Source organism: Larimichthys crocea, chromosome XV, assembly GCF_000972845.2.
Source record: "Larimichthys crocea isolate SSNF chromosome XV, L_crocea_2.0, whole genome shotgun sequence".
NCBI lineage: Eukaryota > Metazoa > Chordata > Actinopteri > Sciaenidae > Larimichthys > Larimichthys crocea.
Window position 1 is genome coordinate 10512962 of NC_040025.1, and position 15182 is coordinate 10528143.

At 46.4% G+C, this 15182-nt stretch overlaps 1 protein-coding gene across 2 annotated transcripts in view; it reads left to right on the forward strand.

The window, feature by feature from the left end:
• The window catches only part of plxna2 (plexin A2), a 160747-nt gene that overhangs the window by 51010 nt on the left and 94555 nt on the right, over nucleotides 1-15182 (forward strand). For both annotated transcript variants that reach the window (XM_019273879.1, XM_019273878.2), the window contains exon 4: nucleotides 14420-14554. In XM_019273879.1, coding sequence (XP_019129424.1) covers nucleotides 14420-14554 — 135 coding nt within the window. The remainder of the gene's footprint in view (nucleotides 1-14419; nucleotides 14555-15182) is intronic.

A 15182-nucleotide genomic window follows, 5' to 3' on the forward strand; every position in this document is an offset into this window, starting at 1 on the left:
TCAAAGATGGAAAAACAAGCCTCTAGGTTTGTGTTGACCCAAACATTTATGTGGTTTTGTACAGTACGGAGAACAAGGGAGACATGGAGAGAAAGGGGGGGAAAGAAAAGAGATGTATTTTTCCAGAAAGAGAGCAGTTGTGGGATAACAGGAAGGCCAGAGAGTTATGGGGGGATCTGGACCCGAGGTACCAAAACATGGAGCCGTCTGGCCGGAGTCTGTGGTCAGCTCGTGAAAAAGAGAAACTGGATGAAGCGTGTATTATTTGATGTGGTTTCTACAACTAATTAAAGACACACACACACACACACAAAAAAAAAGGACAGCGTACCTGATCTGCCCGGCTTAGCTCATATTTGAACGGTACACTTTAAATCAAGGTATCAATTACACCCGGCCTTGAAATCTTTACATTTCAAAGCGTGGACGTGTGAAAGTAGATGAACATTTCCTCCTCGGAGAATGATCTCATTCTAAATCTGGCCAAGTCGTGATAGAGCAAGAGTAAGAGAAAATGGCAGTCAGAGACTGTAACATGCCTCCTTTTTTGGATTGCACGGTTAGTCTTGTATGTGTTTTTGGCAAAAGATTATTTATTTTTTTTGGAGTGTAACAAAAACCCTCTACGGCCCCCACTGCTAATGCTAGACATTACCTCACAAAAGTGGATTTATACAGAGGAAATAGCTAATCCCTCAGGTAATATGGACGTGAATCAGTCAGGCCAGACAGTGGGAGAGATCACACTCGCTCCCTCATCTCGGCTTCAGACGCAGCAGAGATAACCTCCTCCAATGCTGTGGCTACGTACGTGGAGGAGTGAGAGGAAAAGCTGTCACGTCTCTTTATACGTCCACTCTTGTAGCTCAAGGCCAGGGCACAGAGTGGTGTGTGTGGTAGCAGTGCTGTTCGAGCAGGCAGCAATAAGGGGTGGGGGTGGTTGTTGGTTTAATTCCTTGCACATATATGCCACCCATTTACACACACGGCCATGCTAATACACCCCAAAGGTGCAGTAAGTGTGTGATGCTGCATCCTGTCAAACACATAGCATCAGATTGTGTCTCCTCCTCCAGGGTGTTATTGCACATCCCCAATTTCTTCTCGACACACACCACACACACACACACACATACACAAACTGGCTGTCTGCTGACCGGCACTAATACCCTAATGGCGCTGTCCTACATACTTGGTACGCCGGTGTCTGTTGGCAACCTCGCTCGCCCACCCTGAGATGGAGGCGGATGGGGAGGAGAGGGCTCCTCTGCTCCCCATACTCCTGCTGTGTGTTGGCCACAGAGCAACTTTAAGGCCAGACCATGTTGGATTTTCATTATTTTTGGATCCACGCAGAGTCTTCAGACACATTACTGTTATTTATAAGCAGAAGTATTTCTTATACAGAGGTATTTTTTTTATATCTGTTCACACCAGTAGTCAAGCAGTGACGGGTTTTTGCTGTGCTCCATGTCCATTTTTAAAATTAGAAACAAGAAGTTTCATTTAATTGCCCGTTGCCCCGCCATGTTACTTAATTATTCAATTCATCACTGCTGTGAACACCGGACACCGTTTCTGCAGTTTTTTATCATAACGGCACGTTGAATTTCTCCACATTTCACAGGAACTTATGGTGATGAAAGGTTTGAATGTTTTCGAGTGTCTCTTAATACCACACTTAATACACTGTGCGATATATGCTGAAAGAGTTATGAGTCACTGTAATCATCGCTTCTCTCTGTAGTGGCCCTGATACCTTCATAGAGCACTTGAACTTAAGGAACGTGAAGCGAAATTCACAGTCCGGTTAGGTGCAAATTACATTCCGAAAGTTCAGCCGCAGCAATATGAAACTTCAGCAGTCTCAGTTGGCTTAATCGAGTGTTTCCAAGCTACTGTCTTTTTCAGTGTGTGAAATTCCCTCCCCTTTGTTTCCCCCCGCGCTGAGCTGCAGCAGAGATATTCAGCCTGGTACTCACATATAGGTTTGTCGCCAGAGCAAAACACCGGCAATGCGCTTACATCCGACTGCCAGGATGAAGTAATGCACTTCTCAGGTTGCCGAGGCCTGTTGAATGCGATTTTTTTTTTCAGTTTATTAGTTTTAAGCTTTAATGATGTCATCGTTCGATGACCTAATTCGGAGTCAGTGAACCTTACCGACAGTGGGGAAACAAAATACGACAGTTAGTGAGGTAGGCTGCGGTGTGATTATCGCTTGTTTCAATCTGGTGGTAACATGATTTAAATATTTGTTTTGTGACACTGAACACTAAAAAAACCAACTGCAACGAGCTGGTGACTTGTCCGGGCGGCGTGCCCACGCCTCTCGCCCACAGTGAGTGAGCTGGGATGGGCTGCAGCTCCACCGTGACACTGATGAGGATAAGTGGTTACAGATAACGGACAGATGGGTGCTAAAACAACATATGAGCAAAAGCCAGTTAACCGACTCTGGTGTTGAGCTGACATCAGTGAAATATACAGCAATGTCTTGCTGAAGTTATCTAACATTAGCCACGGGTTGTATATCCGACGAGCAAAGGCTGTGCTGCCAATATCTCCGAGTCTATTGAATAAGCCTTTCTCCCCGTTTTTGACATGTCACAGACAGCAGAGGTGCGAATAGTGAAATTAATGATGGCTGGGTTCCATTTAGCTGCTTCCTGGTATTGTGCGAGCTGTGCACGCTGTCACAGTCTGTGAAAGCTCTCGGGGACACGTGAAGAGAGCTGCACCCCTCGACGACGTTATTAAGAACACCTTTTTCCTGCTACGACATGTCAAAATGTCGGCTGTGAAAAAAAAAAAAGCCTGGCGCCGGTGCACGTGACTTCAAATTTGAATTTGTACGATGAGCTATGTGTTTTTATGATTTTTAAAATAAACAGCATGGCTTTAAGTTTGATTACATTTTTTTTTTTTAAACCTGAACACACACACAGCCTGTTTATCCATTTCCCAAATGTGACCTGCAGACAAATTGGAGGACTTGTATCCATCACCGCTCCTCCTCGCTCCCTACCTGATTGCCACACTGCGCCGCGTGTCTGTCAGCGTTAGTGTCATAGACAAGAGATGGTCTGACAGAGCCTGGCTGGTCATTACAGTCCGTACCCTGAGCAGGGGAAGTGCCAACTGTCTGAGCTCCTATTTATCCAGCCATCCCTGAACCCTCCACCCGCACCCCACTCCCTTTTTTGCATATGGAAGAGCGAAGCAGAAGCTTTGCAGTGTGATGGAGGTGTGTATTGACCCAGCGAGGCGATGAGGATGGAATACTAATAGGGTTAATAGAATTAATGCTGCTGTCACCCTTGGTTGGGGAGGAGTGCCAGGCTTCTCTCTGGCTGTGTGCGAGCTGATTTGCTTTCTGCTACACTCGGGCTCTCATTTGAACGCTACCTCTCTCCGTCTCTGACTCTTATTGTTATCTTCCGTCTTCCTCCCTCCCTCCCTTTCTTGATACTGTATCTTTCTATTCCTCACTCAGTCTCCCCGTCAGATACATAAAAGCCGCTTTATTATTGCACTTTTGTCGCAAACGTCCTTTGTTCATTGTGTTATTGATTTTGTAAAGTGGTTGTGATCTATAAGTCTTTATGCTCCTTGTGTCCTTGCAGGGGCCTGATTTGTGTGTGTGTGTGTGTGTGTGTGTTTATGATTCTGCGCTGGTCCTGAGGCAAGCAGTGCATGTGTGTGTGTGTGTGTGTGTAATAATGGAAGCTTGACATTTAAAGCAGTGTATTTAGTGCCACTGAATTAGCATACTTTAACTGGCTGGTCTATTTCTTCTGGAGAGAAGCAGGCATTAAATCCTGACGCAAGATTGGTGGGCAATTTTAAAGAGCTTTAGTGAAGATTCATAGACTACAAAATGTGCTGGCATCACACACAAACACACACCAACACACACACACACACAGTCCTCTCTACCTTCTCCGTCTCTGTCTCTCTACTTCTTTTTCAACTCACTCTGACCCGAGTGTACGCCGCTCGTCTGTTCTGCAAACGCAGCGTTTTTCCCCTCCTGCCGCTTCAGAGCATGTGTGTGAGTTATGAGGGGATGTGAGAGGATGAGGGAGTGTGTATGTGGGTGTGTTCGGAGAGGGGGGGGGGATAAAGGAAGATACTCTGTCACCAACACATGTCTCTGCTGATGAGTATCTCTGATCAGGTCTGGTCTATGGAAAAGAAACGCAGGGCCTGTTGCTGTTTTGCATGTTTAATGTACAAACAGGGACACACAGCCGCAGTGTATGAAGTCGGTACAGTGCCCGTGTGTGTGTACACAAGCGTGTTGCTTGTCTGATTATGTGTGTTTGCGCTGTCATGAATGTGCATGGGAATGTTTGAGACCACAACTCATTCCTCACAGTGTTTTCTAATTAGCAGACTAATGAATCAAAGCCTGGTTTGGTGCTGCTCTCGCATAGAACGAATATGCCTGAAAGTCATTATCTTGTTTTATGTGCAGACAGGATTACACATGCTTGCTTGGACATACTTTACAGAGCGGGGAAGTATAAATGTCATCTAGACTATACGGGGCTGAATTATTTATGTGCAGTAAAGCTTTTTTTTTTAAATTCAGTTAGTGTTTGGCTTTTTTTTTTCATGTGTGCTGACCTCACAGACGTTTAACGCTACAGTACAGTGGTTGGATAATTAGGCCACACAAGAAACACACAGACACAAACACACGTGCATTATCGTTAATGTGTACAGTATAGCATCAATTATACAGCGCCGCGGTAATAATGTAAACCAAATAAAGGCTCGCTCGCCCCATTTATTTATTTTTTTCACTTTTAAAACAATGTAAAATATGGTGTTACACACGTTGCATTATTTAGGAGGTTATTTCATCACCTTAAAAAACGCCTGCTCCACTGATGTAACACTTCTTTTCCAGTGGAGGAAAGTCTGACAAGGTATTTCATTTCTGTAAATTGATGTGTTACTATGCAAACATGATGACACTTTTTAAAATAATCCCATGATATGTTTATATTCGCGTATGGCGCCTGGTTGACCGGCAGCCCTGCAATTATTAACACGGAGTGCATCTATTGAATTATGTAATATTAAACTGTAAAAATGTGAAAGGAAAACCTTTTGTTCCAGCATAAAATCAAAATAAATGCGAGGGCTGATACCAAAGTCGCAATGTTGGTGTTGTAAAAGCACCAAGAAGCCGTTAACCCGTGAAGATAAATCACATTTAACTGGAGTCATGACCCCATATATCCTGTTTGTATCCTGAGAGAGAGTGTTTGTGCTGGAATGCTGGCGTTTCCTGGCAAACTGATCTCACCACATGTTCTCGCTTGGGGGGGGGAAACCAACACTGAGCCAACCAAAAAGTCCCTTGAAGGACAGAGACTGACAGAAAAAAAAAAAAAGATGCAGGCGTGCTCTCTTAACCAGTTCACCCTGAGCCAAACACAGCCTTAACAATAGTGATGACATAACAGTTTTTCAGAAATCTCCAAACATATCCGCACACACACACACACACACACGCACACACACGCACGACATTCACATGAACGCACACTTCTTTCGGTTGGTTCCCCGCTGATCTCGTGCCCAAGGGGAGAGAGGTTACCATGGCAACCCTTGTCCGGCAAACGGGTTTTGGCCTGCTTTTCTTGTGAGCATGTTGAATGGGGTCACACAATCTCCCTCCCACCTACCCACCCACCCACCATACACACACACACACACACACACACACAACTCACCAGTAGCATCACTGTCTCCACCGCAGAGGACTGATTGGATAACCCCTGTCCCCCTATAGTTCATCCCACTTTTCTTATCCCTCTTCCTCCTCCTCCTCCTTCCTACTTTGTTTCTGTTGGTCCACGGAGGTTAAAGGTTCACTGCGTGGTGTCCATCTTACCCTTGTCTCTTTGTGGTACCCTACAGGAGGAGCTCTAATTATCCTAGTGGTTGCTGGGGACTTGGTAGGTCATGTGTTATAGGAGGTGAAAGGTTGTGACATGTGTCTCTATGGAGCTATGTGTGGTATGGGTTGGTTAGGGAAGAGATGCACCTCTTCGGCTGAGCACCTGTGCCTTATGTCGGTAGTCATGGCTCAGAGGAAACTCAAAGTAGGCTGCGGACATCACAGAGTTATTGACGGATCAAGGATGGTGCCAAAAATAAACAGAAATATGGATCTCACAGATACATTTTTCTGCTTCGAGGGATAATCTTTCTCATGTCTTCCCTCTATGTATTCATCATTCTATGCGATATATTCCGCGCCCCCCTTTATTCTGCCTCCACATTTATCTCCTTTTCTTTATGTCCTCTACCTCTCCCCCAGTCCCCTTCAGGCTCATGTCTCATTACATGCCACTGTACTTATCTGTAATAGGTCCAGCATATGTCAAAAGGGGGGGGGGGCACATTAATGTGCACTTCATTGAGTGTCAAAGCTTCATATATATGTAATAGATTCATCAATTGCACGCTCGCAAATACATCTCAGCGATATCGAACACAGCTTGAGACGTATAGGGAGGTTATTAAAGCCAACGCGCATCACAGGTGTACAAGGTGGGCTTGATTGAAGTGCTTTTATATTCTCATTTGCCGCGCCGATCCCGCCGGCTATAATTTACCAGTATCTCTCTTCTACCTGCCAATCTTTGTCCCACATTTAAAATCGCACAAACCCGGTGGGAGAAATTGAAACAATCTCAGCTAATTTGCCCCTCACCTGAACCTTTTTCCCGAGCTGCTTTTGCGATTCACACATCTCTGTGATCTACTTTGAAGACGTGCCGAGGGAGAAAACAGGAGGTGTGATGTTTTCTTCTTGGTTTCAGACTGTTTGACATTCCTGTAATAACTTTTGTCTAACCACCGGCGCTTTGGCTCTGTGTACTGCTTGTAATAGTCGTGTGATTGCTTTGTCCCTCGCTTATTTACTCGTATAAAATAAGATTTTCCTTTCTTCCTTCAGCACGTAAGACCTCCACCTTTTGAAACAAAACTCTCCCAGGAGAGATGGCTCCATTATTAGAAATAAGGCTTTTGTTACGAGGTGTTTGTCTGTGATAACATGGAAAAATGTTAAATATAACTGAAAGCAAGCGCGTGGGCTTGTGTATAATTGTTAAGTGTGTGTTTCATCTTGGTATGGTATATTGTGCAGGCCTGTACATTAAACCTCTGCTAGGGCTAACTGCTTGTCAACACCAGGGCTGAAGTGTGAATGCTGCTGTGTCTCTGTTGGGAGTAGCCGCAGTGCTAAGTCCTTTTTCTCACCTCCCCTTTACACTTTGCCAATTTTCATTCCTACTCTTCGACGCATCCCCTCATCTCTCTCCCTGTTAGGTCCCTCTGTTCCCTCTATCTCTAACTTTCTTCTGTCGGGTCAGCCAATAAAAGGAAAAACTTCTTGTGGCGTCAGCTATTTAGTCTGCGTACACAAACCATTCTTTTTCTTCTCCATATCGGAGCGCCATTTGAGTAGAAAAAGTGGCTTCCCCCACTCGGCTGGCGAACCCCAGTTTTGAGGGCTAAGCAGAAAATCCCTCCTACCACATCCCTCCGTTTTTTTTTTGCTCTCTCTCTAAACCTTTTTTTGGCCGGAGTCCATCACCAGCACGCTGGCCCCTGTTCAGTGTTTTAATGTGGAGCTAAATATAGGCCCTCGCATTGTGCCGCTGTGCTTTTAATATGTGTGTTTGGGCTGATCAGAGTTGAGGCCTGATCTCATCCTACCGCAGACCCCTAATGCATGCCGCGGTCTTCTGGTTTCTATTTGGACCCGGGGGCAAACAGGGGAAAGTGCTGATACAGTCATGTTTCGGGGGTTGTGAGTTATGCGACGATATTACAGAGCTAAAATGGAATCGAATCAGTCTTGGATAGAGCTATTATGGTGACGGCTGTTGTAAGACTGCTTGTTAAGCCTGGCCCGGGAATCCGTTTAATGGGATGTTTGCTTTTCGATGTTCACTGACAATCAATGATAGTAAAGAATTGCTCATTTGAATGGTTATCATGTGTGATTTGTCGGGTATAGACTCCATCCTGCACTGCTGTCCAATCAGATGAGGAAAGATGTTGTGCAGGAGAGTGTTATGTGCTTTGTGCATGGGGTGGAGAGACAAATCAATAGGCTTTATTGTGCCTGGACAGAAGTATGAAGTAATTGCCCCTTGTATTGACTAAAGGGCTCAGGTCATTTTAGGAGATATTGCCCCTCCGTCCCACCATGCCTCGCTCTCCGCCTGTCTTCCCACTCCTCCATCACCCCAGAGAGGCCTCTCCGTCCTCGGTCTGTCCAATGCGAAGTGGCACTTGGAGCATATAGGCAAGCGGGCGTACATACGCCTTATGGGAGCTTATATTGTACAACAGGAACAGGAACAGAAGAGGGCGGCGTGCTGGGCTGGTGGGAGCCATCGCACACACACACACACACACACACACACACACACACACACACACACACACACACACACACACATACACACAGCACATTTCTACATGCCGCTCGCTACTGACACCAGAATTCTTCAGCCTGACAGTGGTGATGGATTAGATGCGTTATCGAGGCGGAGAGAGGCCCCATGTTTTCTCCCCAGTGCGCGGAGAAAGAAAGTGAGAGAGAGAGAGAGAGAGAGACACACACACACACACACACACACACAGAGAGAAAGACGGCTGGATAGCCTGTACTCATTCCACCTGAAGTCAAGAAATACAATAGCAGTCTGCTACATTTCAAGCCAGGTTTCCAGGACAGACATGCGAATAGATAGAGATAGTGAGCCCGGTTTGTACACAGTGTTCTGCCAATTGTTGAATACAGGCGGCTGATTTGTCTGTCTGTCTGTCTGTGTATGTATGTGTGTGTGTGTGTGTGTGTGTGTGTGTGTCTGTCTGTGTATGTGTATGTGTGTGTGAGTCACTTATGTTCCTGCATGAACCGTGTACATGTGCCTAGATGGTGTGTTGGTGATAAATCCCCCCCTGGGTGACTCATAGTCCACCAGTCCACTCACCCTGATGCAGCCTCCACTCACACCCAGAGGGACTGACTTCATCCTGGGCTGGGCATTATGCATCCATCACCAGGGGGGGGTGGACAATAGATCTGTCAGTACACCTCATACACTAGTGTCACCCTTCTTTCACCCTGCCGTGTAACATGTAGTACCCACACTCACATGCTTGTACACAAACAATAAAACACAGAAGGTTGCTGGGCTTTTTGTTTTTGGGTGCACTATCCTGCCATAGCACTTGCGATAGATCTGGAGTGCTGAACAAGAGTGAACGTTTCGTACGGAAGGGGTGAAGCAAAGGGCAACATTACGTGTGTGTGTGGGAAGGTGGCGCTTTCTTCCTCAAAGTTGTGTTTGCAATGCAAAACCGATGGTGGTGAGAGCGCCCGGCTGTCACAGAAGCCTTTTCGGATCGTGGATGCCTCCTGACAAGCTCCACTGGCTCTTAAAACGCCGTCAGCTGTCACCTGTCGTCTGGGCCGAGGTGCCGACCAATCACAGCATCTAATTCGAGGCCTTTTTACGGAGGCTTAGATTGGTCCCGTCAGACGTATTGGATTTGATCGGATAAAGGTTTATTGCGGTCATTGTCGGATCCCTCTTGACCTGCGTCTTTTTTTCAGTCTGCGTGACCCCGACTCGACTGCACATCTCCCCCCTCTCTCTCTCCTCTCTGGTGTCTCTGTAAGGGGTCAACGCATCGAGACAGAGCGAGACAGACGGGGTGTGTGGCGTCAGCGGCGGTGTGTGCTTTCGCAAGAATCTAATCCAGTGTGTGGGGATCAGCCAAGATAAAGGCAATGCCTATCACTTCAACATCCTAGAACTGTTGAACTGGATTAGTGTAGATGCAGGCGATAGCTGCCCAGATAGGTTACTCAGGGAGTTCAACTTTCACTCTGCGTTCGAGCACAATGTGTTTCTGATTCTGAGCAGTGAAAGCACAATCTCCCTTAAATCAACTTACCATTGTGCTATTCTGGTACAGGGTGTAGGTGGAAAGGCCTACAATTTGACTTAATCCTGTCCTGGTACAAGGTGTTAGTGTGGAGTGTGCTGTGTGTGGTTTGGTAAAAAGGTTTCCCATGCGTGGGTTTGCAATCCGCTCTGCCAGCTGAAATACGGTGGTAAAATAATGTACAACCCTCACATGGATATGTATTGGTGTTGGCAGACACCTGTAAACATGTGCGTCCTGTTTCAGAAACGCTAACCTCCCTCAAGGCGAAGGGTTAGAAAATAGCCTCTCTCTTTTTTTTTTCTTTTCCAAATCTGAAAAGAAAGCAGCTCTCAGGTAATAGTTAACATCTGCGCCCATTAAAGGAGAAACATTCTTTAAAAATTGAGTGGCTAATGTTGAACAAACACTCGGAGACGAGCTGTAAAAACGGAGACGAATCATCCCTCACTGTGTTTTGCTTTTTTAAAAAATGTGTTTCAATGTTTTCCCTTTTAAAAAAAAACTAAATTTGAACACTGTCATTTTACGTGTCACATCCTCTGCGTGCAGTGTTATGATTGCACCACTTGGAAACCGGTCATTTTGGATATGTTGCATAACAGCGTCTATAAGAGGACACACAGTTTTGGGGCTTTTTTCCTTTTTCTTTCTATCTCGGGCAGCATCCGCGATGCAACTACAAACACACATTTGATGCACTTTTACCCCCGGATTTATTCAGCACTTTTCACTCAGCAAATTGCTTCACACAGACTCGCGCAGTCGGGGATCCAGTGTCTGGCACTGTGTTCAAAACCAGTGAGACCAAGGGAGAGAGAGAGAGAGAAAGAGAAAGAGAGGAGAAGGGCAATTTGAATTGGAGTTTGGTCAATCTTCAAACGTTTTTTCCAGGGTGCTTACATGGTCTGATCAAAAGCACCCCACTGGCACAGGCCCTTGTAGCCACAAGGGGAAGCCTCTGATGCAGCTGCCACGGCTTCCCTACTGGCCAAACCCCCTCCTCCTACTTCCCACCGGCTTACGCCTGACTAGGTGCTGCGATTTAAAGTTTGTACATACAAACAAAACTTTTTGAAAAATGTGGCAACTTTGCCCCCCAAGGAGGCTCCTCATTAATATCACAGGAATCTTGTTTTCAGTGGCAAAAATCTAAAATGATTTCTAAGATGAGGTTATTTTTGGGAAACATTTTGAAATGTATGTATGTAAGAGACTCTAAATATCCCGTAGATGTGTGTACGTGTATAGCTGTTGTCTCTATGTGCCCTGTGATGAGCTGTCGGCTTGTCCAGGGTGTACTCAGCCTTTCGCCCCAAAGTCAGCTGGGATAGGTCCCAGCCCCACTAAGACCCTGCAAGGGTTGGATGGATGTTTAAAAGAAGAAAGATGAAACTTTGACTTGACAAAGCATATAAAGACAAATACAGGGTGGTAGCATTTTGAAATAACTGTAGAATGTGTCCAAAGTTATTTCAAAGTGGTGAAAGCGGTTTGGATTTTAAAAACTAAATACGGCAACCGTGCGTGTGCTCCAGGATTTCTAGCTGGTTGATTAAGAAGTCCTCCTACTCAGCGATGCCTGGGGACATTTATTTCCGTCCTCAGTTCTCCGGGCATCTTTCACAGTGATGCTGTGTGTGCGTCTGTTTGGTTTGTATATGAAAGAACATTGCACGCCTCTTGGATATTATGAGCCTTCACTTTCTGACCACCATTTTTTGGACATTCAAGCCCCAACACTGTTTTCACAAATATTAACTACACAGGCCGCGGTTCCCCTCAGGATACATGGAGAATGTTTTTCCACACTCTCATCCGTCTTCACCTTTTTTTCCTCCCCCCTCTCTTCCTCACTTTACTCAGTTGCAGCTCCCAGACGCTGCTGATAGAGAGAGACTAGCTAATGGCTGTGGTGTTGAAATAGGGGGGACCGTGTTAGACCAGGCCAGACCGAGGGCAGTTCTCTGGGGTAAGAGGGGGGGGTAGGTTGGTCCGGGGTGGAATAGCGTCAGATGGGCTCGAGAGTATGAAACCTGTCGGCTGATAAATAATGCAGGGTCAAATGGGGCAGAGTTTAAGCACCTGAGAGAGCAGGTAAAGTGATGCTGAGGAAATAAATGTTTTGGGCCGGAGTGAGCGGCTCACTCAGGTGGTAGATACGCTGCTGGGAAAGGTAGCATGGGGAGTGAGTGAGGTCAACAGAGTTTTTCGACAGAATTATTTTTGCTCCAGTAAGCACTGGTTTCTCCTTTCACTCGCCCAAGGTTTTCATTTTCCTCCTTCCTTTTTTTTTAATAATTTATTTATTTTGATAATTTTTTTTCATCTCATTCGCCCACCCAGGGGTGAGCCGGGCCCGCCCACCCGCCCGTCCCGTGAAGCACTAACCCACGTCGCACATGTGCACACATTTCATCACTTCCTTACGATGTCGTGGGTGTGTGTGTGTGTGTGTGTTTGTGTCTGCATATGTGTGAACGTAACACACTTTGCCAGATTTACAGCTACTGTAGAAAAGCCGCTTCTTGATGTGAAAAGCAACTGCTCGTGGGTGTGTGTTTGTGTGTGTGTACGCGGTGGGATGGAGTGTCAGTTATGTTGCATGAGGCGTAAGCCTAAGCTGTTGGGGAGGGGGGTAAAAAAAAGTATATACAAAAGAAGCAGAGACGGAGAAACAGATGGTGTCGGTGACTGGGAAAAGGAAAAGGTCATTCATTATTTATCTCTTCGTATACACCTCTGCACTCCTGATTGAATGTGTTTGCTTAACGGGACACTGTAACTGTTTTAGTAATTGCTCGGGCCGGTATGCTGTTGGTGTTTAACAGAAGTGTGTCTGGAGAGTGGAGGTTTTTTGTTCTGGACTAACTCTAAAACAGCTGTGTGTTGGAGTGTGTGTACTCCTGGCCAAAATGCGATTTTTTTTTTTAGAGGCCCCTGGACAGTGGAGAGAGAGAGACTGTGTGATAGCAATCTGATTCAGATGAACTGCAGGCGGGGAAGGGGGGGGGGGGTTATCTTGTGATCCCTAGTGGCTGCCTGCTAGGACACATATCACAGCATGACAGACTGCTCCTACGGGTGCACACACACACACACACACACACACACACACACACTGACACAGTAGTGAACAGAACAGCGCTGGTCTGGCTACGCCGCCGACATGCTTTATGGATGAGCATGTTTGCTGAGGTCTCCCTCGCACACTGCAGTGTCAGTAACCAGATGAAGACTGGCACGGCCCCCACATCCTGCCTTTTCTCCTCCTACATATGGTTTTCGCATATGTCTTTCTTTTTTTCTTTTTTTTCCCCGTTGTTTGGATTAGCTTGCCAAGGTCAGACGTAGGTCAGCTGTGGAAGACTCAAACCACTTTGAGCTCTGGCCCTGAACTGTGCCGCCTGCTGTCGTGTACTCGGCTAACCCTACAGGCTTTGATGGCAAAGCTCTGGGGGCTTTGTGTGAAACTTACATCACGTTTCTTTTACTTGACCGTCCAGCAGTTTTGACACACACACAGGCACACACAAACAAAGGCCCGGGTGCGCGGCGCATGCACATTTGCTCGCATCCCCTCCTAGTTGATCTCCTTTTGACAGACATATGACCTTGACTTTCCCCTCTGTGATGTTTTGTAGAGAGTCTGTCTGGCTCTTTGGTGCTGTCACCATTTGAATAGATAGATGGATGTTTGGGTGGAGTGAAGGCAGGCGGAGATGGACAGATGATAGAGCCATCAGCTTTCATGGGTGGAGGAGGTCCCATTGACATGGGGACATCACGGAGACATCTCTCACGTCTAGCACCGGGGCCGCCTCCTTGAGATTTACTGTGCTGGCTATATATTTGTCTGGTGGGATCTGATGAATAAAGACGAAACAGGGGCCGGCGTTGGCCCGTTTGGGTCAGGGAGGGTCATGTACTTCATATAAGTCAGGCTTTTCCCACTGTTTTTGTAGTTAGGTGGTCTTGGCCTCAAGTTCAAAGCTTTACTGAGGGAGTACATCATTCGTCAGGAGAAAGAGGAAAGGAAAACAGAGCTAAGGTTTCACAAAGGTCCAATAATATCAGCAAATAATTCCTAACAGTTGTGGTAACCCCATCCTACAAGGAATCACATTAACCTCATACCATGCAATAATACAAGGGCCACACAATGAAAAAGAAACTTAATGAATCACCTCTCCGCTGTTTTCACTTCTTCTTCATTCCACTCTCCAAACATCCACCGCGGAGTATCTCCACCAGGCTGTTTCTCTAAGTCGCCAAATGAATAATGATAGATTGTTTTGCAAATATTATTTGACCCACGTCTGTCACTCCTGTCAATCACTCTTCATCTGTTTTCCCCTCCCTGCTGTTACACTGATATAAATAGCAATCATTGACCTGTTCGTGTTCCGTGTGTGTTCCCCAGATACGAGTCGACGGGCCTCCGCACGGCGGCGTCCAGTACGAGACGATATCGGTCATCAAGGACGGCAGCCCCGTCCTGCGAGACATGGCCTTCTCCCTCGACCGCAACTACCTCTACGTCATGTCTGAGAGACAGGTAGGTGTCGAAAAGACAAACGCATGCAAACCTGTGCTCTCTGATTACACGAGAAGTGGAGAATGGATGATTTAAGTGCATCTTTGTGTGTGTGTGTGTGTGTGTGTGTGTGTGTGTGTGTTTCTGTGTGTGCATATGTTTAAATGTCACGCAAAAGGGTGTGAAAGTGTGTGTGTGTGTGTGTGTGTGTGTGTGTGTGTGTGTGTGTGTGTGTGTGTGTGCTCGAGCAGGGCCCCAAGATGGCCCACCTCTCAACTTCACCAGCACCGCCACCCTCTGATAGCTATAAATAACCTGGGTGGCACAGCAGGGGACGTTGTGACAGCGTTTGATAATGAAGGAGAACAATGAGGGCAGGGAGAAGGAAAGAAATAGAGAGACAAGGAAGAGACAAGGTAGAATGAGAGAGAGAGAGAGGGAGAGAGGAAGATGAAGGGCACTTGCCGGCTGGCTGGCTGAGGCAGAGGATGTGGGGAAGAGTGATGAGGGAAAGAGGGACAGCTGGAGGAGCATGAAACTTAGACAGAGTAAAGAGAGACACCGGGAGAAAAAGAGAGACAGAGTGCAAGGTCATCCTTTCACACTTCTAATGAAGTGACACAGCATTGCGTGGTGGGTGGGAAGCAGC